The sequence below is a fragment of the Brachycentrus maculatus genome, unplaced genomic scaffold, assembly GCF_059751285.1.
Source record: "Brachycentrus maculatus isolate JH-2025_06_01 unplaced genomic scaffold, ASM5975128v1 h1tg000360l, whole genome shotgun sequence".
NCBI classification, from domain to species: domain Eukaryota; kingdom Metazoa; phylum Arthropoda; class Insecta; order Trichoptera; family Brachycentridae; genus Brachycentrus; species Brachycentrus maculatus.
In genome coordinates this window covers 19184-43942 of record NW_028281109.1, presented here as the reverse complement: position 1 = coordinate 43942, position 24759 = coordinate 19184, and the positions used below count along the sequence as shown (strand labels likewise).

At 40.9% G+C, this 24759-nt stretch overlaps 3 protein-coding genes and 1 long non-coding RNA gene across 9 annotated transcripts; 3 read left to right on the top strand and 1 right to left on the bottom strand.

Moving 5' to 3' along the window:
• Window positions 1-1206: 1206 nt before the first annotated feature.
• On the top strand, window positions 1207-7508 carry LOC148303601 (uncharacterized). 2 transcript variants are annotated; one of them, XM_088269665.1, is made up of 14 exons: window positions 1207-1513; window positions 1919-2101; window positions 2766-2947; window positions 3218-3407; window positions 3546-3677; window positions 3751-3872; window positions 3941-4071; window positions 4240-4279; window positions 5051-5137; window positions 5225-5359; window positions 5433-5504; window positions 5580-5778; window positions 5853-5996; window positions 6318-7508. In XM_088269665.1, the coding sequence occupies exons 1-14, from the start codon at window positions 1373-1375 to the stop codon at window positions 6654-6656; spliced, it is 2097 nt and encodes a 698-aa protein (XP_088125791.1). In that variant the 5' UTR covers window positions 1207-1372; the 3' UTR covers window positions 6657-7508. The 2 variants fall into 2 exon arrangements, with proteins under 2 accessions (XP_088125791.1, XP_088125792.1); XM_088269666.1 differs by lacking the exon at window positions 5580-5778 and having other exon boundaries at window positions 6318-7318.
• LOC148303599 (uncharacterized) lies at window positions 7350-11462 on the bottom strand. Of its 4 annotated transcripts, XM_088269669.1 has the most exons (4): window positions 9189-9498; window positions 8602-8708; window positions 8417-8522; window positions 7350-7620 (listed from the first exon to the last, which is right to left on the bottom strand). In XM_088269669.1, exons 3-4 carry the CDS (start codon window positions 8513-8515, stop codon window positions 7525-7527), a joined length of 195 nt encoding a protein of 64 aa, XP_088125795.1. In that variant the 5' UTR covers window positions 8516-8522; window positions 8602-8708; window positions 9189-9498; the 3' UTR covers window positions 7350-7524. The 4 variants fall into 4 exon arrangements, with proteins under 4 accessions (XP_088125795.1, XP_088125797.1, XP_088125794.1 ...); XM_088269671.1 differs by lacking the exons at window positions 8602-8708; window positions 9189-9498 and adding an exon at window positions 11292-11462; XM_088269668.1 differs by lacking the exon at window positions 8602-8708 and having other exon boundaries at window positions 9189-9495.
• LOC148303600 (uncharacterized) lies at window positions 8479-8834 on the top strand. Its single transcript, XR_015838460.1, has 3 exons — window positions 8479-8543; window positions 8640-8671; window positions 8782-8834. It is a non-coding gene; the product is annotated as an uncharacterized LOC148303600 (long non-coding RNA).
• Window positions 10609-15643, top strand: LOC148303598 (uncharacterized). Of its 2 annotated transcripts, none has more exons than XM_088269664.1 (11): window positions 10609-10859; window positions 11333-12168; window positions 12244-12348; window positions 12479-12535; window positions 12624-12732; window positions 13091-13185; window positions 13499-13661; window positions 14294-14379; window positions 14468-14636; window positions 14709-14885; window positions 15017-15643. In XM_088269664.1, exons 1-11 carry the CDS (start codon window positions 10668-10670, stop codon window positions 15212-15214), a joined length of 2187 nt encoding a protein of 728 aa, XP_088125790.1. In that variant the 5' UTR covers window positions 10609-10667; the 3' UTR covers window positions 15215-15643. The 2 variants fall into 2 exon arrangements, with proteins under 2 accessions (XP_088125790.1, XP_088125789.1); XM_088269663.1 differs by having other exon boundaries at window positions 10610-10859; window positions 11324-12168; window positions 15017-15634.
• Window positions 15644-24759: the final 9116 nt, after the last annotated feature.

Below are 24759 nucleotides of genomic sequence, written 5' to 3'. Positions count from 1 at the left end.
ACCAGTAGAGAAAACAATAGTTCGGTTACAGCTGTTTCAACTAATCTACATACAAGATTTTCTAAAATAGCATTTGGATGAAATTACATATCCCAGTTGCATTCCACATCGAAACAAATATTAATGCATAACGTATGCCTAATACATATTTAATACAACAATAAGAAGTAAGTACATAGTTCATTCGAGTACAGGCATACAATTCCGAGTGTTTTATCCATTACTGCTCTTTTTCGTTTTCTACCGATCGATCCTTTTTCCTTTCTCATGTAGGAATAATATCATTCACTCACATCATCTGTATATTTGTCCATCTGACACCGTGTTGATCCAATGGTGGTTAAACACTGCCTAGATGACCAGACACTCTCTAGAGCACCGTTGTAGGGTAAAAAGTCATTAAAAAATTAAAAATCCAGCGCGGTATCCTGTGCACCTTGTTAAACAGATGACGATTAAAAAAAAGTAATTTGTAATGCCGTGAAATAATAAAACTGTGCACTACCGGAATTTTACCGTCCGGCAATCCGGTTTTGAAAAATAAAAGCGACTTCGACAGATTAGCGTGATCGAATTTACGCGCAACGTGTTCACGCACCGATCAAGAGCACCGATCCGAAGAAACGTGGACAAAAGCACAAGCCAATCATCCGTTTTATATGCTAACTGACGTGCTGGACGGGAAAATTCCGTGTAATGCACAAACGCCGATATAGAGAGAAAATAATCCGAGAGAATACTTCTTTGATCAAAACCGAATATCTGTTTCATAGTGTGATGGAAAACTATCAGCTAAAGGAGTTGCAAATTCCCATATCGCTCACTCCTTTCAAGAACGTCATAAATCAAAATACTTGATTTTTCAGGAGAACGTTTTTAAAGTTTAAAAATATAATAGAATGTATTAAAAATAAATATCAAGCCACTTATTAAACTTTTTACTGTGCAACATATTATTTTAGGTAAAACCTGAAGGTTTTTTCTCCATTTGAAAAATATTTAATATATTTAAAAAAATAATTAAACAATGCATTTTCTTCAAAATGCAAAAACAACACTTTTTGCCCTGTAGTGGGTAAATATTAAGTTAAAAATATGCCTCTTTTGGTGGGATATAGTACATTTTCTGGGCATTCCGAAAACATTCACAACTGAAAATTGACGATTTTTGATTTATGACGTTCTTGAAAGGAGTGAGCGATATATGTATGCAAGTATTTTGAATAATTTCACCTTTATTGGTAAATGTAGGTACCAACTCGTCACTATACACTAAAAAAATCTATGGCATGGATTTCTCGCTTATCTGTCAACTTCAAGGTCGGAAGGATCGTTCTTTTATATCGGGTACCAGAATTAAAAATATCAACTAATGGCGGTTTCGGGAGGAAATTCGATTTGTAGAACTTGCTTGACCGAAGAAAATGTCACCATAGACCTTTACGACGTTTTGGAAATAGACGGGGAAAGGATGAAACTGTGTGACGTGTTGAAAATATGCACAGAATTACAGGTAGGATTCATTTTGTAACGTTTTACAACAATACTCTTTGTCGCTGTTAACACGGACAAGAAATTAATTTTTTAAATGAACTAACGTCCGAGTGACTGAATTCTAGCTACGGCTTATGCAACACCGCTAATCATGTCCCTATTAAGGCTCTAATTTGTTCTTTTTATAGCCTGTTCCAAATTATGAGTATGAGCTTATTCTAAAGAATTCATAAATGCTAAAGAAGATCATAAACGATCAGTTACCATAATTCAATGTAATTCTTGAGTGAAAAACACCCACCAAAAAGTTTATATGGCAGAGAGAGAGATTATTCCCACTCCTGACCTGACCCCGTCCGAGCGTTTGAAATACTCGATGGTGCCAATATTATATTATTTGAATTACATTAGTATGAAATTGCAGATAAAGTCCGACGATAAGGACAGACTTCCGCGCAAGGTGTGCGCGGGATGTGCGGGCCAGCTGCGCATCGCGCACACGTTCAACCGTCGCGTGCTGCGCGCGCACGCCGTGCTGGCCCGCCCGCCTTCCTCGCTCAAGAAAAAGCCGGAAAAAATTAAACCCAAACCGACCGTCACTAAAGAGGTAACTATGCGCACCGCGTTTCGCCCCCCTCCTGCCCGGCTGCACCGCACTCTAGCTCCTGTGTACATTGTGCTGTGGGTCCTGTCCCGCTGTGCTGGTCCCCCGACCAGTGGGCATCTGTACCGGCCAACGTCGAGTCGGAGTCGGATCTAGCTGACTATTTGTACTAAACACTAATCCCTTTCACTGCCTACACCGGGGTACTTCTAGAAAATTTGGTGATGGACTTACAAACTTGTATTTATTTAGATTGGCAGTGACAGGTATATTGAAAGCTTTTAAATGTAAATTCACAGTAAAATCGGGATACAATTTTATATTGTTTCACATTTTCAATAAATTTCGCATACTAGTTAAAAAAAAAAAATTGCTTAGCAAGAGCAGATCTGTCAGGAAGCCTAGATGCTTCTGTATCAGATCTGGGCATGCGGTGGGACAGCTTTCAATGGGGTCCTGTCTGCCGTACGTTATGTACCGCACTTACGTGCAATCAAAGGTCCTCACTATGTGCCAAATGTGGCAGTATCCGAGGTGTCACCGACTGTGTCCCGAAGAGTTGAATATCCGAGCACACATTCACACCTGTAATACCTGTACACTTATGTAGATAACATATTTGTGTTTACAAAGATCAATTAACATTATGGAGTTATTTTATTGGTAGGTGCGTATTCTGCCGCGCCAGGAGTCGCCGGCGAGCGTGTGCGCGCCGCGCGCGTGCTCCGTGTGCGAAGTGGCGCTGCCCTCCGCGGCCGCCCTGCGCGCGCACAACCTCGCGCTGCACTTCCCGCGCGCGCTGCCTGAGCGCCGCAAGCGCCACCACCTCGTCTGCGAGGGCTGCGGCAGGTACGCCGCCTGCTTCTTCTCCCTCACTCTGATCAGTCGACGAGATGGCGCCGATGTTACTACTCGGATAGAGTGGTATATATTAGACAGGTGAAGGTGTGGCGCTACACCCGACTGTATCGGGAGAGAACCGACCCTCAGCTCCGCTGTTTCTCTTCTTTCGTCGAGTAGAACCAACTGCCGATGGCCCGCCTCTGCGTGCTCCGATATGTGCATATAGTAATTTTGTCAATATTTGCGTCGATGCCATTACAGGTACGGTTGTTGCAGGTTGTTTGGGACGGGCGCGGCGCTGTCGGCGCACCAGAAGCGCTCGTGCGCGGAGCGGTGCGCGCTGTGCCGGCACTGCTCGCGCGGGTTCGCAACGCGCGCCGCGCTGGACGCGCACGCGCTCACGCACCGCGCGCAGGAGCGCCCCTTCCTGTGCCTGCACTGCCCCAAGCGCTTCTCCGCCAGGAAGGTCTGTACCTTAACACACTCCCCGTCCATATTTACTGCGCTATCCTGCGCCCTATGTACCGCTCGGGTGCGTGGCCGGACCTGAGCGGCCGGAAGCAAAATCTTCACAAGTGCAAAACGTCACCTCGTCTCTGTGTAGGTGCTGTTACGCCACCAGCGAGCGCGGCACGGCCTCGCCCGGGAGGTGCTGGTGTGCGGGCACTGCTCCTCCGCCGACACGGGCTTCCTGTCCCCCGAGCAGCTCCAGGAGCACCTGCGCCGCGAGCACCAGGTACGGCACGCCGCTGGCGCCCCCGAGCCCCCACGGCCCGGATGACCGCCTAATCGTTGTGTACTGTCCGCAGGATCTGTCCGAGGAAGGTGCCAACAAGGATAGTTCCTACCTCATTACATATTACACAGTGGACCAAGGTGCTCCCGAGTGGTTGAAGAATGCAGTTTCCATAAAGAAAGAAGACATCCAAAGGTACAGCTTTCTTACATTGCGCTTCCTACTTTCTTATACATGTTTATAATGCAATGAAAGTGTTTCAGGGATGGAGATGAACCGGGAAGTATCCGGATGCACACGGACCGGATTACGGGCCGAGTGCGATGTTGCGATTCTCAAGGGAATCAAGTTAACCAGGTCGCACAACTTCCTAGTCAACTCTCTTCCATACAGAGTGAGTCACCCCACTTCCTAGTCAACTCTCTTCCATGCAGAGTGAGTCACCCCACTTCCTAATCAACTCTACTATGAAAATTAACCATTTTTGTCCAGACAAGAATGTTTCAATTCAATTTATGCAAATTGACAATGTATATTTTAAATTAATTTATAATTCTTTCAGGTATGCTGGAAGACAATTATCAAGAGGAATCAGCTAAAAGGTTTGTTTTTATTTTTATTAATTGTCTTACCATAACTTAAGGTAGTATTTCCCAGTGGCTTGTAAGTTTGTACGAGTATGCAACCCTGAGTGCTTCAGCCATAGCAAGGTAGCAAGGATAAATATAGGGTCCGCCATCTAAAGTTTTTTTTTTCAACTAGTGCTTATTTCGTGAATGGTAACACTTAGCTCATGTCTGATTTGACAGATAATTAGTTTTATCCTTCCGCTGAGCGAATATGGTTGTGTATACGCTTGAACAACGCTGGGAAATATTGCGACATTCGACTTACAGAAGATGCCGATTTTGCCAAAAAAATCATCTTTTCGGATGAAGCTCATTTTGATCTTGGCGGGTATGTAAACAAGCAAAATTGTCGTATTTGGGGCACAGAAAACCCGCACGCATACATTGAAAAGCCGGTACACCCAAAACGAGTCACTGTTTGGTGCGGATTTTGGTCCAGAGGCATAATTGGGCCATTTTTCTTTGAAAATGAGCAAGGAGTGGCCGTTAGTCAATGGCGATCGTTATCGGGCCATGTTGAACGGATTTTTGTTCACAAAAATTGAAGAGGAGGATATTGGCAACATTTGGTTTCAACAGGACGGCGCTACGTGCCACACAGCCGAAGCTACACTCGATGTTTTGCGCCCCATTTTCAAAAAAAAAATGTTATTTGGCGGACCCTTTAGTAAATATTTCGGTTTGGAATCGCTTTTCATTTCGTCGCAGAATGTTTAAGTTATTAAACATATTTTTTTATTTCAGCCCGAGCAACATAAACGAAACTTTGACAAAGCAAGAAAATTCTACAGGGACCGATGCGGTGTTCACATGCCAGATATGTTATAAAAGGTTTGTAAAAATATATTTTTTAATGTTTCTACTAGTCCGGTATTACACTCTATTTTATCGATTATGCGACACGTTTTTGCATTACAGTTTTCTGCGGCTGGTAAACTTGGAGAAGCACGTCCGACTGCACATGCACTCGGGCACCGAGGAGCTCCGCTGCACCGTATGCGGCCACGTCGCCGCCGACGCGGCCGCCCTGCAGTCCCACGCACCCGCCTGCAAGTACGTGCCCGACCGACCGCTGTGTTTAACATCGGAGACACGACGGTGAATACTGAACATGTTCGGTTTGCAGGTCGAGCCAGGCGGAGCAGAAACTCACTTGCCCGACTTGCTCCAAGCGGCTCACCACTCCCGCGGGACTCAGGTGAGATGCTCGCCTCGAGCGCCCCTCTCCATAGACATATCTAGTCGGTGCTAACGGGTGTGTGCTGATGGGCAGGTACCACGTGCTGACGCACAGCGCGGTGCGGCGCCACGCGTGCGGCGCCTGCGGGCGGCGCTTCCTGACGCGCGCCGGCCTGCGCACGCACGCGCGGGTCGTGCACTCGGCCCTGCGCCCGCACGCCTGCGCGCTCTGCCCGCGCCGTTTCGCCTCCGCCGACCACCGAGCCAAGCACGCCAACAGCGTACACCACAAGGTAACCGGTCGACTTTACTCGTCCGCTTCTTCACTATGGAGTGTACTATATATTACGTTTTACATTCGTTCCAGTCGCGAGAACACGCGTGCAGAGTGTGCGGGAAGACCTTCTTGCAGAGCTCCCACGTACGGCAGCACATGTGGCTGCACACCGGCATCAAGCCGCACTCGTGTCCGCACTGCCCCAACCAGTACACGGCGCGCTGCTCTCTCGCGGTCAGTGCCCTTTCCCTACACGCGCAGGCGGTGGTCGAGTCCGCAGTAGAGTTGTTACCGCATGGATTCGAGGGTCAGAAAAAGATCCCGGGATAGAAGGTTGTTGCCATCCGAGTTTTGAAATGACTAGAGCTTTATACTGGGCCGAGTGGTACTACTATAATGGAACTATTTTGTATTTTAAAAGCATTATTAACTTTGCGATATGGCAATATGGCTCTGTCATCATTCTTGGAGTGGTATTTCACAAAGTGAAAAGAAGAGTGTTATAGTGGAACTAGTTTAAGGAGAGTAGGATGTTGATCTTTTATTTGTTTGCAGAAACATCTGCGGAGGAACCATCGGGAGCAGCAGCGTCAGAAGGAATTGGAAGAAGAAGAAATGTACAGAAAGCTACTGGAAGAAGAAGATAGTCCCGAGAAGGAAGCGAGCGCGGGAAGGAAGCGGCAGCGCGGCGGAGCGCCGGCCGGCGACGCGGTGAGCCTCGACGAGGCGGTGACCATCTCCCCCGGCGACATCCTCACCATCGGGGAGCACGGGGAGGTGCTGGCCTTCCAGAACACTCGGAGCGTCGTCCTGGAGGACTATAACGACATGCTGGCGGACGGCGTGAAGGTCGTCATCGTAGCCGAAGATGAAATCGGAGAATGGAATGTCTAGTCCTTGAAAAAGTGTTTCCTTTAATTTATTAACCAACGTGTACTCGCCAAAACTGATTTATTTTATGTTTGTACTTATAATTATGTATTTTGAAAAATTGAACCGGTATTTATTTACTATTTGGAACATACACCGACATTTGTAAAAAATCCCATCATATAAAATCAAAAAAATGAAAGAAGTGTTATCTGTAGTTTGTTACATCCCTCGCAGTACTCGGTACTCGGTACTTTAGTGCAGTACATGTTTTATTACTTTGCCGTAAGTGCATTTTGATGTTTTAGTTTGTCACATTCAGTAATGTTACATGTACATGTGGTTTTTATCATTTTGCGTGTCCGACCTCGCAGCAGCCGGTCTAAGTCGGATAATCGAGACTCTGCTGTACATTGAGAGCATCTCAGGGGAAGTTAGATGTTTAGTCAAACATGATTCTAGTATAAATTTATACTCGACCAAAACACTTTATTTTGTTTATAATTCTGTTTCCATCACTGAGAACATAACTCGGCCTAGGCCTGGGGGAGGGGACAGACATTGTGTTACAATCGGGGGAGAGAAGTCCCATACGTATAATTTGTATTTTCATTAACAAAGGACTCGTGTCTACAGACCGGCTCCGGAGTGAAATAAATTTCGAGGGTTACAGGTGACGTAAGTGAAGTCCAGGCAACACTGAATAAAAATATAGCGTAACTAGACAGAGTACCTTTATTTTACAACATTGTTTTGGCCAGTTGGAAGATATTGCTTTTTAGCAATAAGCCCGCCAATGTACATATTTCTTTTCTGTACATGAAGTTTAAATAAAAGAAATATATGTACTAAGTAATAAATAAGGAGTAACTGACACTAAATGAATACATCATTAGGTTTTTTTTCTTTTGTTTTCTTCTATACATTTCCGGAATTCTGTCACTTCATCCTGACATTGTCTCCAGTCGCGCGTCCTCGAAAAGCAGTCCTGGAAAAAATTATATGCATATATAGTAGCAGCATACAAGGAGGAATATGCAAAGCTCCCTCTCATTTAAAGCGTCTCGAAGACAATCAGCGAAATGATTTATTTAAAGCGTCTCAAATAGCGAGTAAAAAAATCATCCCAATGTCAGTAAAGTATTTTAAGAGTCAATACAAATATACCAAGACCGTCAATAAAATAATTTACTAAAATAACTTGTGCCGAAAAGTTTAGACTCGTTTAGTTCACCAACACTCGGCAGTATGCCAACTGTCAAAAAAGCTTTGCGAGTTTAAGATAATTTAATATTAGGCAGGAAGGATGTTTGTGGAAAACCAAAAAATTGCCGAGTGGTCTACAACAAGGTGAAAAAGTTTTGTAAACTATTGTCTACGAGTATTACACACTCGCAATAGAGGGCCTATCAAGTCGGGTTATTTAGAAATTGAAAAATCAATTCATAATGATTTATTAAAATGAGTAACGTACAGGTATATGAGGGGCGTGCCTTCCATATACGCAGAAAAGCAGTGCCTATCCTAACTTATCCGCGTGATATAAAAAAGAAAACAGTACCTACCCTACCTTACTAAGTAGTACCAGCATAAGTTGTACTACCTACCCCGATTACTCTATTCTCTGTGCACGCCACTGGGTATATGTACAGTGATTTCACAACAAAGGTATTTTGTAAGTTCTCCCCTTCGCCTCGTTCATTTCTTCACAGATTTTGATAGGAATTTATTCGCCGATAAAAGTCACAATACCCTGTCCCGAAGTCCGACTATCATCAGCGTACCTGCACTTTGTAATGTAGATGAATGCATCCGGTCTTCTTGAGCAATTTATCCACCGGGTCTTCATCGTCCGTTTCCAACTTGATCGGTTCCAACGTCATCCTCCAACTACAAAACCAGACATCCTATGTTAGTGCACTCAAATCTCCATATTGCAAATTACACCAAAACATGGACAATCACTAACACGTTGAATATCTTTCTTTGATCTCTATCTGCATCCAGACGTGCCCATCAGCCCGGTTACACATTCTGAGGTATTTAGTTGCCGGCACGCCTTATCCCTCAGCACTCCTTAAATTTCTTAACATGTGATTATTTTTTAATACTACATATTTTGTAAATTGACTGTATTGGAACATTGCAGAGTGTAAAAAACATTACGCCACATAAAGTGGACAGCGGAGTTGGCGTATCAATATAACGTCGAGCCACACTTCGCATAGTAACCATTATAACTGAGTATATCAATCGGCTCTTAGCAATGGGTAACAGCATTAACTACGTATTAATTAGACCATTGCTACTAGTTTCTAGCATGCCGGTATTGGGATCAACACTCCATACAGCACTGCCAGTTTGGCTACCATTCTTCCAGTGAGTTTTCTGCATATTTTTTTTTATGAAGTCATTTAAAATTCTTTATCTCTTTTTCAATCCATTTAGAACAAAATTCCTTGCTGAAAATAATGATTAAAAAATCCATTTGTCCCATCCGATGACGGTATAGTCACCAATAATTGTTAAAATTATATAAAAATGCAAGATTCTTACCATCTATATTCCTAAATAATATACATTCATGTTTTAGGTTATGTACATAACTAATTTATTGTTGTTTTGACGTTTTGTTAGCTAGCTGTAAACGGTCGTTTTCTGCTTTCGGAATATGCAGTTTTTAAAGGGTGTCAAAAAATGACATACAGCTTCGTAAGGATTTTTTAAATAAAATGTATGAGATTTATATTTTGACTCTGGAGAAAATTTGAATCCTAGGGGATGAAAGCTAACTCAAAATAACATTTCTAATATTTTGTAATCACTTTCAAACAACAAAACAACCATTGAAACACACAGGTAAACACTGGGCTATAGCCCAGTGTTTACCCGTGCGAAAGATTTTTTCACCATAATGGTGAAAAAATCTTTACCGATATGAAAACGGTTGCAAATAAATTTTACTTAGACACCGGTAAGTGTTTAAAAAAGTGGTATTACACAAAGTAAACAATGGACGGTAAAGAGAGAGTTTTGAGATGCTTATCGGTTAACATAGATACAGATCTGTATTTAAAATATTTTTTGTGTACTCCATTTTGAAGAATGAGTGACAATACTGTATGCACAACACAATAGTAATTGCATTAGAAAAATTGGCAAAAGAATGATCGCTCAGAGCGCTTATTCGACGACTAGTCTAGAAATTATTCATAATGGCAGGAAAATCAAAACGGTTTTGGCCCTTGGAACTTACTTTAGCAATCAGTATGGCCTTAAGGCTGAAATTTTTAGAGACTCCAGATATAAAACCAAAAAATAGAGGGGAAAAAAATGAAGTATTAAAGAAAAAGTAGAATAAAAAATTAATGTTAAACTAAAATACGAAATTCAAATTATGAAAACATCCCTGATTTTCATAAATTTAAATTTATTTCTTCAAGACACCATTCATACACCAGACTACTACTCATCGGAAATAAACGTCGTTGATGACTTCCCCCTGCAAATCGCAAAGTGGTAAATCGATGAGATAATAAATAAATTTATCAATTCACTTACTCAATCTACAAGAAATTAATTCATCCGATGTATAACTAATAACTCTTGCGTCTAGTACTTCACCTAAATACTTTATTATTTATATAAAATGTGCCTCCGTAGTATAGTGATAAGTGGGTTTTACTACTGTTTTCTCGAATCTGATTCCCAATGGGGTTTAAATTGGAAGAAGTGATTTTTAACTCAGATATTAATTTCAATCAACATGGTGGGGTCAATTATCTTATCGTCAAATAAATTACTAATAAATTTAATACTGCTTTAAAATAATGTACCAATAATTGGAGATTAAAGTTACAGGAGAAGAATGCGTTAGAAATATTTTTTTGAAGATTTTGTAAACAACATCTACCCTTTTCCGGAATGAATGGAAAATATTCCGACAATAGATTCGATTCGTTTATTCACATCACTAGTGATGTGACTCTTATGTCAAAATGAAACAAACGTCAAATTTGCGTGTTTTGCTTGTGTATGTTAACAATGTCTGGTAACACGAACCTGGGCGCTGTTGATATTAATAAAACCGCAGACGTAATCGGAACAGACAGTTCTGGGGTATTTTGCCGCCTGTGCGCCAAACTGGGCGGTGTAATATCCTTATTTGAGAAGCAGCAGGGCCGTCCTCCGCTCAGCGAGCAAGCCATGACCGTCGCTCCCATTAAAGTAAATTAATATATTATCGGCATTTTTAAAGGTGCATTTCTCGCGCTATAATCTATATCCGTCCCCTATGTGTAGCGCGCGGAGTTCGCAAACTTTGAGCGAAAGGTTTACCATTTCACTCGCGCAATTCGAGAATTCATTAAGTACCGATGCACAGCTGCCCGCGTATACACGAGCGGCTGTGCATCTCTACATTGCGTACACCGCGGGGAGACGCATCTCGGGACATAACGTCACAAAATGCAAGTTACAGTTTGGTTTTCCAAAGTAAAATATCCTCCAAGTAGCAGGTTTATGAATACTATTAAGTAATAGAATATGTGTAGTTAATTTAGCGGAATTTCCCCGATAACCGTCGGGAGAACTCCGCTAAATTGACTGTATGTGTTCTGTATTAGGAAACTTCCTAGTGCGTAAGTTTGAGCGTGTTACTTTTACGGTTTGGTTTGGTTGAACTGTTGTAGATATTCCAGTGGGACGGGCTGCCTCAGGTGGTGTGTCGGCGGTGCGTGGAGTGTCTGGCCGCCAGCCTCTCCTTCCGAGCGCAGTGCGAGAGCGCTGACAGAGTTCTGCGCTCGCCCGCGACTCTCTCCGACCTCGGAAAGGAGAAAGTCGGCTCGGAAAGATGTTGCGTCCGAGCCACGCGTGACTCGGATACTCCGATTGCCGACAGGCGCTCGCACTCGAAAAATTACAAAGATAAAAATCATTCCGAGAGAGAAGTGACCGTAGACAAGAAACACACGGACAGTAAAAGTAAAATCAGTCGACATCGTAAGATTAAAAAAACACGCTTTAAATGTAAAAAACGTCACAAAAGTTGTAGTAAAAAGTGTAGTTTCTTAAACATAAATTGTCGAAATAAAAATGACTCGAACACGCTGAATCCCGACATTAATAATCACCCGGAGTCGAAAAACAAGAGCGGTCGCTGTCGCCGAGACGCGAGGCACTCCAACAATGAAGCTTGTAATGGCGGGAGCGATCCCGACGCGTTGCCAAATGACACCGGATATGCGAATAACTCGCGGACATTGAAAGGTCAGGATGTAGACCCGGATGGTGAGAATAAGTGTAAAGGCGACATTGACGAGAATGGCGAGAACAGCGGTGGCCCGGGGGGGGGTGAGGTGGGTAAAGAGGACGCTGACTCTGTTTGCAAGATGGAGGGGTCCGACCATCCGGATTCCGAATACGCGCGGGATTGGTGCGACTCCGACGAAGAGAACTTGTACTCTACGGCGCAGCGGATGACGTCCCAAAAGGATATCAAAGATTGGTTCCGGGATTCCCGCATTCCGGACGGCAGGTACGAATACTTTCTCCCGTGAATTCAATTGATTATTATCAGCGACCGATGAAGCGCAGCGTGATCGTTTTTCAGTTTGCAACACTCGGAGGCGAAAAGCGAACCGGCTCCAGAATCGGAACTTCCCATATCCATCATAATCGCGCGGGAGGAGGTTTCCATCAGCTTCGAAGACGTCGGGTATGTAGCGTGCCTGGAACGTCGTGTCAGGCGGTCGGGTGGCCGCATTTGAATGACGCTTCGTGGAATGTAACTCGATTATGTGTTTTTACGCTCGGTGCGGAGTTAAGAAGGGTGTGTATGTTTTCAGCCTAGAAGAGGTTCCCGCCCGCCCGGTGGAGAGCGTCTCCGCGGGCGCCCCCCTTTTGTGAGTATTTCCTCCGGATTTATCCGGTTTCCTGGGCGTTATATTGTTGGATCGCCGCGACTGTACAATGATCTGCGTGCAATTGCAGGAAAGTTAGAGAAGATTTGTACGAAGATGACCACGAGACTCTCGGTGAGGCAGTCGCCGCAGACGCCGGAAAGTCTTCCAACATGAGGAAAAAACTCTACCGGTGCTCGGTCAGTACACATCTCATTCCTGATTTCCACTCTATGTATCGTATACCTATAACTTATGCGGTACCTACGAATTCTGTAAAACTACCATATCTTATGTATATATATTCTCAATATTATTAATATTTAAAGCATTTACTTTGTGGTTAGTCATTTTTAGTTATTTATTTTTTTTACAAAAATGTTAATAAAATTAGTATATAACCACTCACCGTAACCACTCACTCGGTGAGTGGTTATATACTAATTTTATTAACATTTTTGTAAAAAAAATAAATAAGTCTTATGTATATCTATCGTATCCCACGAATGCTAATGTCCTACAACTGACAACTGACTGCTCCGCGTGATGTGTTCCCAGATGTGTCCCAAGGCGCTCAAGACGAGACTAAAATTCAAATTTCATCTCGGAATTTGTCGGAAGAAAAACCTAACAATTCCTCTGGAACCAAAAAGGTAAATATTATACTCCTTTCTAAAAGACTTTCCAACTTAGTTAATATGAATCAGTAAGTGAGGGGGATATAACGCACGTTATATCGCAAGGACAGATTTGACGTACGTGAAGGAAGGAGCCCAGGATGAGGCGCATAACCGCTATATGGAAAAAGAAGCGGAGGAGGAATAGAAGAATAGCGACAATGGCTAGGCACTCGAGGTTCCATACCGGCACTAGTACCGCTTGCGTGACTCGGACACGGCTAATTTTTACGATTCGTTCGAGGAAATAAAGTAGTCGATATTTATTTTATAATTTTGTATTTTGCAGTCTATCCTCTATGGATACTTGCGAGGGCTCTGCCGTGCCAGAAAAAGAGGGAGGTTCTCAAAACGGAGTAAAGTTGTCGGAATCTTCCTCGAGTTTGAAGAAATGTCGGGACGTGAAATGGCCGGCAAAATGCGGAAGGAAAGGCAAAGAGCGAATGTGCCGGGTGAGGACCTTTCATTATCTAGATGTGTCACAGAGACGAAGCAAGTCTGCGGGTGATGTCAGGTATATACCGTAGTAAGTGGTCCAGAAGAGGGAGTCGGGTGGAGTTGAGGTGAAGGACACGTCTGCTGCGCGGGAAAGGAAATGGAAACCAACGGGTAACAACGGTTACGGCTGACAGACTATATTACGAGGATTTCTACATACACTAACATGCTTCTTTCAGTGCATATTACATATACCAGCCACATTGACTTTCATTTAGAACAAATAATAATATTTATAAGTTTTTAATTATTTGGTAAGTAAATAATAATAAAAAACTACTTAACTCAATCAGAGATGGTGCCGAAGAAGTACATAGCATGTGTAAGGTGTGAATTGAAGCACAAAGATGACCTAATCAATTGAGGTGTGGATAGAATGGTAGAATGTTACATAAAGTGAACACTTAAACCAGCCTATGCCAGGTCAAAATCCCTGTTAATACCTACCTACACTTCCCCGTTCTTCTCTATGTTGAGATGTCAATATACATAACTCTTAAGTAGAGACAAACCTGGAATTTGCGAAAGAAGATTTGGAAAAACTCTAACTATCGTATATATTATAGATTCTAATTTGTTATTCCAGTATTGCGGCCACAAAGTCGGCAACAGAGCCAAACTGAAGGAACACATCAGGACGTCTTGTACCGGAGCGACGCACCTCCCGATAAGGTAACTGGTACGCTTCTGCCGACTGAACTGGCGGCGCGGCAGTGCTCTGCGTGTCTGTGTGTCGCATACATGGGTCGGTACGTTGCAGGGACTTCATGTGCGACCAGTGCGGCAAGACCTTCAAGCACCGCAGCGTGCTGCAGCAGCACATGACCGTGCACCTCGACACCAAGGCCTACAGCTGTCCGCAGTGCGGCAAGAACTTCACGCGCGCCGCGCACGTCATCTCTCACATGCGAATCCACAACAACGTAAAGGTATCGTCGCTCCGTACGTGACTCGTAACGCGACTCCATTTCCGACTGGCTAATTTAAATAATGAGTTCTAGCCGTACGTTTGCGAGACCTGCGGGCGCTCCTTCACCAAGTCGTCGGACCTCACCCGGCACCGGAGGATCCACTCGGACGTGCGCAACTACGCGTGCACTCTCTGCTGCAAGGCCTTCAAGCGCTCCGGCGACGTGGCGAGCCACATGAGGACGCACACGGGCGACCGCCCGTACAAGGTGAGAGCTCCTCCACCGAGGTGAGCGCTCCTTCCTCGCCGTCTCCTCGACACGTTGGACTCGTCGCCGATATACAAGTAAACTCGTATTTACAAGATAAGCCGGCTAATGTTGATACTTTTTACTTTCAGTGTGAACCTTGCAACAAGTCGTACAGTAACCAGTCCAGCCTTTTGAAGCATCGCAAAACTAACTGTTCCCTTTTGAAGAACTGCTCCTCTTCCAAAATCACATCTGGCAGCAAAACGACCATTTCTGACGACGCCGCGCCATCTGTCGATGCTAAAGATGAGAAGCCGGCGGTTTCAGAAATATTAATCGCATCTTAGCTAAATTTAGTCCCTTAAAACACCATTTAAATGTAAAAATTAAGCGCTTGTATAAGACCACTTTTTGAGTTCATTGATGCGGAGACAAACAGTTCCGAGAAAAACAGGCGCTCTCATCGACGGGTGAAAATATAATCCTGTATTTTAACCATTATTTATTGTTCTCGAAACTAGTTTAGTTTATATTTATATTCTCAAAAGTGCTCTTACAAAATTAATGCCAAATTAATAATGAATTTATACACCATTATAAATTGTAGTGAAATTGAATGGTTTCAAAACCTAAGAAATGTAATTTGAATCAATAAATTATATGAATTTTGTCTTTGTACTTTTACTAAAATGAAACATCCAGAGTTGCGAGCGCTGAACGGGAGCGGTGGATTGGAAAAGTGCATACCATGATTAAATTAAGAACATATGATCTCGCAACTAGTTGGTGTGTTACTACTCCGCTACTTCCTCCTCCTCCATTGACAAACTCTTCTCTATGCAACTCCATAAGCTCCTCAGTGGTCAGCTCTTGGCTGAACTCTTTCGCAAGCTCTTCAATATCCTTGTTATCCACCTCGAGTCCCCATGATATTGGCTAATGACACACTCTAGTTGACTTCACAGTTACTGTTTCAAAATTACATTTGACAATGTGAATGTCGTGAAAAAGGGACTTTCCCTTTCTTTGTTAATCGTTATGCGAATTACTCGTTATGAGAGGTTCCACTGTACACACACACACATATATATATATATATATATATATATATATATATATATATATATATATATATATATATATATATATATATATATATATATATATATATATATATATATATATATATATATATATATATATATATATATATATATATATATATATATATATATATATATATATATATATACTCTGTCTCCGTAGTGTAATGGTCAGCACGCTCGACTATCATACTCGTCCCGGGGGTCAAAACCCCCCCCCCTGGGAATCGAACTCGGGATATAAGTGATTTTTTCACTCTAATATTACCCTGGATCGGTACCTGAAGCAGAGGGCTGATCATCCTTCCTTCATGTGTTAACAGTTCAAGAAAATACAATGAACAATCATGCAAGTATACAAATAATTACACGTGGAAGTACACGCGCAATTGCACGTATGCACGTAAATGCTTACGCGTTCATTAACACGAGCAATTATGTGTGCATTACACATGCATTTAAACGTACAATTACAAGTGCAATAATATGTGCAATTAATGTGCAAGTAAACGATAATAACGCGTGCATTAACACGTGCAATTATACAAGCGATTACACGTGCAATTATACGTGCTTTTCCACATGCTATTACACGTGCAATTACACGTGCATATCCACGTGGAATTATACGTGAATTTACACGTGAAAATATGTAATATTGCACGTGTTATTGCACATGTGTACAATAACACGTGGAATTACATGCGAAATTACACGATATTTTTCCACGTGGCAATAACATGTACAACAACACGTGCATCTACACGGGCAATGATACGTGCATTATCACGTGCAAGTACACGTGCATTTACACGTGCGATTACACGTGCAAGTATATGTGCATTTACACGTGTAATTACACGTGCATTTACACGTACAAGTACACATGCCTTTACACGTGCAATTACGCGTGCTATTTCACAAAAATTGCATTTACACGTACAAGTACACATGCATTTACACGTACAAGTACACGTCCAATTACACGTGCAAGATCATGTGCATTTACACGTGCTATTACACGTGCATTTAAACGTGCAATTACACGTGCTATTTCTTAAAAAAATACACGTGCGATTGTGTGATCGCAAGTACATGTGCAAGTACACTTGCAATTACACGCAAGTACGCGTGCGATAAAGTGTAAGTTCAAAGGTCAAAGTTCAAAGGTAGAAGTCCAAAGGCCAAAGTTCAAAGTTAAAGTTAAAATGTCAAAGATCAAAGGTCTAAGTTCAAAGTTAAATGTCTAAGTCAAAGTGAAATGTCTAACTTCAAAGGTCAAAAGTCAAAGGTTAAAAGTCAAAGTTTAAAGGTCAAAGGACAAAAGTCAAAGTTCAAAGGTCAAAAGTCAAAGGTCAAAGTTCAACGCCCAAAGTTTAAAGGTCAAAGTTAAAATGTCAAAACTTTAAAGTTCGTGCATTATTAAAGTTTTTTTTTTGAGAAATAGCACGTGTAATTGTACGTGTAAATGCACGTGTAATGCACGTGTTTTTATTATTTATTATTATTATTTACTATTTTATTTTTATTTATTTACTTATTTATTTTTATTTTTAATTTTTTTTTTTTTTTAAATAAATACCGCGTGTAAAGGTATTTACGAATAGCTAGCTTAGAATGATGCCTTTTATACGATGCAATAGTTTCCTATGGTTTCTGCATTTCTCTTATTGTGCTAGAAGATTGTTGATCTGCTACTTCCTCCTCCTCCATCAACAAGCTCATCTCCATAATTTCTTGCTGTGAAACATGATGCAACTCCATAAGCTCTTCGGTGGTCAGCTCTTGGCTGTGCTCTTTACAAGCTTTTCAATATCCTTGTTATCCACCTCGAGTCACATAATATTGGCCATGACACAATCTCGTTGACTGTAGACTGTAGAGTCTACAGTCAACGAGTACCTGTAGAGGTACTGTTTCAAAATCACATTCGACAATACTCTCTGGCCAAAGTTTTTTCCAAGCATAAGTGAGGGTCTTCTTGGTAACTCCTTCCCGAGCCACGAAAGTCCCGGCTCACAAGTGAATGTCGCGAAAAGGAGACTTGCTCTTTCTCTGCTCGTTATGCGAAATGTCGCTCGTTAAGAGAGCAACCTTTTCACATTTCTTTGTTCGTTATGCGAATCACTCGTTATGTATACATTCCACTTTAGTTACTATGCGAAATTATTGATTCGTGCATTGCTTTTACCCTTTTGCACGTTTATCGTGTGTATCAAAATATTACTAGAAACGTGTTTCATTTAAAATAATGATCCGATAATCGATGGCATTGTTATCAGTGCTTGCTTTTTAGTTGTAATAACTATTTTAGCTAATTAATTAATTCATTGCTTGTGTTGTTTTCAGCAATCACAAACTACATAGATGTTACAAGAACAAAAAAAAATATATATATTTACATTTTTACGATGTGGTGCACATGGAAGTGAACAATTTCGCACTGGTTACTATTTACATACATAGATCTTCGGTGTGTGAACGTACGTGCATAATGTTTTTAAATAAATATATTGATTCTCTTAATATTATTATGTGTATTTTATTTTTATAAATCTAATGATGATTGTTAAATCAATAATATTCTCGACCATATACAAACAATACGTGTGTAGGTATACAGTTTCCTCCATATACCACAACTTAATTCAATTTTTAATAACGGACTGATTACGCTGAGCCATTTGTATTTTTCTCGTGGTTTTAGGTTAAGTAAATAGCAAATTCTTTAAATAATATCTGTGTATGATATTCCTACTTTTATACTACACAACGCCGTCGAGATATAATATCTATCGAGTATTTCCATACTGAATCTAAGAATATGCATTTTGAAAATATTTAAGTATTACATTTCAGATATCGCATTTGTAGTTCAAATATTTTTAGATAAAAAAAAATGAATTCTTTTAATGTCACTCAAATAATCAGTTATTTTCTAACATAATACATACTCGTACATACTAAGAAAAGACTGATCACCCACAGTTCGACTGCAGGTAGATAAGTCCCGTCAGTGCAGTAATGATATTAAATACATATACATTAACATATTTCGCAACAACAAAAACGGGGCCATTTCATTCCTGTCATCAAATTATAAGTGCAGAACAGCTCTGAATTCTTTTCGACAGACTTGATTTTAAAAGATTAATAGTAAAATTTAATTAACCTATTTGTAGATGATTTATTATTCCCTACCTTCAAGCGAAACGTCCATACGGCATATTTACATCAAAATTATATACTACATATAAACATTAAATACAAATAAGGCTCATGTGGATCTCCTTCAAGATTGGAGTCACGAGTATCCTTATCGTAATAGGGTATGCTCCTGTGAACTCATCTTCTGAGGATGTGAAACGAGAGTTCTGGGAGAGTGTAAGAGAAGTGCTGACAAATAGAAGATCGAATGAAAGAGTGATTCTAGCAGGTGATTTTAACGGATGGGTAGGCACTCGGAGGGATGGCTTCGAATCAGCCTTAGGTATGTTTGGTGATAACAGAACGAATGGTAATGGGAATAGTCTGCTCGAGTTGTGTCTGGAATGGAACCTCTTTATTTCGAATACTTTTTTCGATCACAAGGGGATCCATCAGTATACGTGGGAGAGAGGGAATGAAAGGACCATAATCGATTATGTTGTTGTTGACTCGAGATTGAGGAGAAATACAATCGATACGAGAGTATTTAGAGGGGCTGAAATGGAGTCGGACCATTTCCTCGTCGTATCGAGAGTAATTCTGTTCCGTGGATGGCGGTCCAGGAACAAAACTGTTCCGGTTTCATCTAGAGTCAAAGTTGAAAAACTACAAGTCGAGAATGTAAGTAAGTCGTATGAAAGGGAAGTGAATGAAAGATTGAATGTAAGGAATATGGATATGAATGTAGACGATACCTGGGAGCACATCAAATCGTGTATGTATGAGTCAGCAAAGAGTGTATGTGGAGTTGCGATCCAAGGTAGAAAAAAAGGAGATGCATGGTGGGATGAGGGCATGAAAGGACTTGTCTCTGAGAAGAAGAATGCTTGGCTAAATATGTTAGCAGTTAACGATGTTAAGAGTGAACTTTTTAAAATAATGAAAGATCGGTATAAAGAATGTAAGAGAAAAGTAAAAATGGGAGTAAAAGAACGGAAAGATCGTCTAAAGAGAGAAGAAGGTATGAAAATGTCAACCCACTTTCAAAAAAACATTAAGCTTTTCTGGAAAGAGGTAAAGAACGCAAAAAATGAGACTGAAAATGGAGGTATGAAAGTTATCAAATCAAATGATGGTAAAATATTGACGAATGAAAGTGAAGTGAAAGAAAGATGGAAAGAATACTTTATGGAAATTTATGAAAGTAACGGCAATGTCTCCACCGAGACACCCATAGAGGCAAGGGTGAGTGAGGGTATGGTATGTGAGATAAGTATGTCAGAAATAACGAATGCCTTAAAATTAATGCGGAACGGTAAGGCTGTAGGGTATGATAATATTGCTATAGAGTTTGTAAAATGTGGTGGACTGACCACCCTCACATGGATTCACAGACTATTTAACCTGTGTCTTGAGGAAGGATACACACCTCTGGATTGGAGACGGGCAGTAATCATGCCTCTATTCAAGGGAAAGGGATCTCGCGCAGAGTGTGGGAATTATAGGGCGATAAGCCTGCTAAGCTCTGTCGGTAAACTCTATAGTAAGATTATAATTGAAAAAGTTAGAATGGTGACGAAAGAACGGATTTGGGATGTGCAAGGTGCTTTTATGAGTGGAAGAGGTTGCACAGATCAAATTTTTGCACTACGAATGCTGACGGAAAAGTTTTTGGCTAAAAATCAGAAACTCTTCTGTGCTTTCGTGGATTTGCAGAAAGCGTATGATAAAGTTGATAGGATAAAATTATGGAGCGTGCTGGAAAAATATGGAGTAGACAATAAACTTATACAAGCAGTTGCTTCCCTCTACGAGGGCAGCACAGCTAGTATAAGAGTGAATGGGGACATTACATCATGGTTTGCAATATCCAAAGGCGTAAAGCAGGGATGTGTAATGTCACCATGGTTGTTTAATCTCTATATGGACCATTGTATGAAAGAGATTGAAAGTATGGGAGTCGGAGCGAAAATGATGAATATAACTGTTAGTTGCTTGCTGTATGCGGATGACGCCGTACTGCTAGCGAGCAGCGCGGAGGACTTGCAACTAATAGTGTCAAGAATGTACGATGTATGTATGGAAAATGATCTGGCAATGAATGAAGGTAAGTCAAAGGTCATGGTGTTTGAAAGAGAGAAAGATTTGACAGAATGCAAGATGAATCATGATTCACAATGAATCCCTAGAACAGGTGCAAGAATTTTTATATCTAGGAAGCATGTTCACAAGGGATGGAAAAGTGGATAAGGATATTGAGAGAAGAGTGAATGCAGGGAATAGAATAAATGGTGCTTTTAACAGAGTGATTGGGAATAAGAATATGTCCATGGAAGCCAAGCTAGCGGTTCACAACGGCGTGCTAGTACCGACACTAATGTATGGAAGCGAAACATGGAACTGGCAAAGGAAGGATGAAAGCAGAGTGAATGCTGTTGAAATGCGCTCCCTCAGACGAATGTGTGGAAAATCATTGTATGACAGAATTAAAAACGATTATATAAGAAAGGAATGTAAGGCTGAACGAGGAATAATTGAAAAGATTAGAAAGAGCTCTTTGCGGTGGTATGGACATGTGGAGCGAATGGATAGCGAGAGAATGACTAAGAAAATATATGTGGCGAATGTGAGAGGGAAAACAGAACGTGGACGACCGAAAAAGACTTGGCACGATCAGATCAATCAGAACCTAAAATCTGGCGGTGTCAAAAGTCTGCGTAATCGGAGGGCATGTATGACTAGATGTATGGATGTGAAGGAGGCTAGGAGTGTATGTCAGGACAGAAGAGTGTGGCGTTCCATCCTCTCTGCCTACCCCTTCGGGGAAACGGCGTGATGGTAGTAGTAGTAGTAGTAGTACAAATAACCCTTAATGAAACCAGATGGTAAAATATGTCAATAAGTATAAAAGATCAATGCTGTGCCTTGTATTTTCGATTTTGATCGAGGCAATGTTTTATCTTTTTTCTGTGGTCTCCCCTAGCTCAATAGATGTTATTTACGGTTTTTGCAAAATCCTAAATATGTGTCATACGAAATTCAACTTAATAACCTCAAAAATGTTTGCCTATGTGATCTATATTCGCACGCATTTTTAATACGCGTTAGTGCTTGTTTTTCTGCGCTTTGGTCATTTTTACCCTTCAGAAGTGTACGCGGATCATGCACGGATGTCGTGTTTTGTAAACAATATTTATTTTGACAAATTTATATTACACAATCATCAGCTTCCTTATTCAATCGTGAAAGGAACTTTCACGTCAAATTATTTTTTCATCTGATAAATTGTATTCATAAAACTTGTATAGGGTCCGCCATCTAAAGTTTTTTTTTTCAACTAGTGCTTATTTCGTGAATGGTAACACTTAGCTCATGTCTGATTTGACAGATAATTAGTTTTATCCTTCCGCTGAGCGAATATGGTTGTGTATACGCTTGAACAACGCTGGGAAATATTGCGACATTACTTTGAAAATCATGGTAATGTTGCAGAATGTGTGCGAAAATTGCGTACGGTTTTTGGAAGAAGAGAAGCACCGTCAGCTCCGTATGTTCGTTATCTTGTGAAAAAAGTGAAAGAAACTGGCATCCTCATCGATAAACCAAAGCGTGAAAAGCCAAAAACAGTGCGTACACCCGAGAATATCGATGTTGTGGCAGAAAGTGTGCGTGAAGCGCCATCAACATCAATTCACCGTCGTTCTCAACAATTGAACATTTCGGAGACATCATTGAGACGAATTTTGCATAAAGACCTTGGTATGACGCCATACAAAGTCCAATTGGTTCAGGAGTTGAAGCCAACTGACCATCCAATGCGTTTTCGCTTCGCTGAGTGGGCCTGCGATCGACTTACAGAAGATGCCGATTTTGCCAAAAAAATCATCTTTTCGGATGAAGCTCATTTTGATCTTGGCGGGTATGTAAACAAGCAAAATTGTCGTATTTGGGGCACAGAAAACCCGCACGCATACATTGAAAAGCCGGTACACCCAAAACGAGTCACTGTTTGGTGCGGATTTTGGTCCAGAGGCATAATTGGGCCATTTTTCTTTGAAAATGAGCAAGGAGTGGCCGTTACAGTCAATGGCGATCGTTATCGGGCCATGTTGAACGGATTTTTGTTCACAAAAATTGAAGAGGAGGATATTGGCAACATTTGGTTTCAACAGGACGGCGCTACGTGCCACACAGCCGAAGCTACACTCGATGTTTTGCGCCCTGTTTTAAAAAAAAAAAGTTATTTGGCGGACCCTTATTAAAAAAGAATGTGCTTTGTATTTTCATTACAGTAGACCTTATTAAAAAAGAATGTGCTTTGTATTTTCATTACAGTAATATTATTTGTCTTTTAAATGTTTAATGTGGATATTAAAATAATGAATCACCTAGTTTTTTTTCATTTGTTATTTATTGTATTCAAATTGATTAAAAATAATTATTTTTAAGATCCCATGTGTGTCTATTATTGTGTGATTATAATAATTTAATTGATAAAAAAATGTATTTGTATTGTTTATTCCTATTATTATTATTGTGTTGATCTAAACATTGATTTAAACAATTGATTTTTTGTAAAATTGTCGGTGTGAAACAAAGATTTTCCATGTGTGAAATTTCAGTCGCATGTCGCACGCGGCATGCGGACACTAGCTGATCTCTGACTTCGTTATTCGGCGTTTGATCCAATCTATATGTGATATCAACTTATTCATCTAAAACTGAATAAAATACCACCCATGTTGGTTCCTGTAGAACTTCACATTAAGTGCTAATCTTACATTTATCCGCAGATTTTAAATTTCATCAGCACGTGTTACGTGACATGCAAGTCATTCTTGTATATTCAGTTGCTCCAGCCATAAAAAATCGAGGCAGTTGGCGGTCTTTATATAAATTAGTTAGTCTGTGGTTGCAACTCCAGCAATAACGAGAAAATAATCCTCCTTGCTCCTACATAATTCCGTTGTGTGCTGATGAAATTTAGATTTTTCACGTTTGATGATTATCTTTATTGTGTAGCCTTTAATTCACAAGTACAATGCTTACAGTCAATAATATAAACGAATATTGAGTTTTTTTCTCAGTTCAAATCAGATGCACCTATTATAACTGATTTTGACAGTTCTCCGTATGTCCTAAATTTTCAATTTTCTCGATCACCGGTTTCGAGTAAAAACGATTTCAATTCGCTAGTAAATTATGCGGCAAATCGAACTAGGTATCTAGAAGAAGAGGTTAATACACACAAAACTAAGAAAAAAGTAGTAAAAATATGTAAAAAAATAAATATCTTCATTGCAATTCAGAAATTAACTCTGAAGGTGATGATTGTCCGTGCTTGTTCCGAATCGGAACAAGAACAGACACGCATCGCGTCGCCGCATTGGCCGTCCGACATCCTCCCGGCTGCGGCTCCCGGCAACCGACGAGTCTCCTATCATAGTTGGGACTCGGAGATATTGCGAATTTTTTTAAAGCAAAAAACTAAACCGTATAGATAAGCTCAACAGCGACTTCGCAGGGATCGGTATCAGTGTTCCCATATGCCAAACCAAAAAATCTGAATCAAACAGTCTAGACATCTGTATAGAATCAACCGAATCAAAGAAATAACCAAAAGTATAAAACATATTTTCATA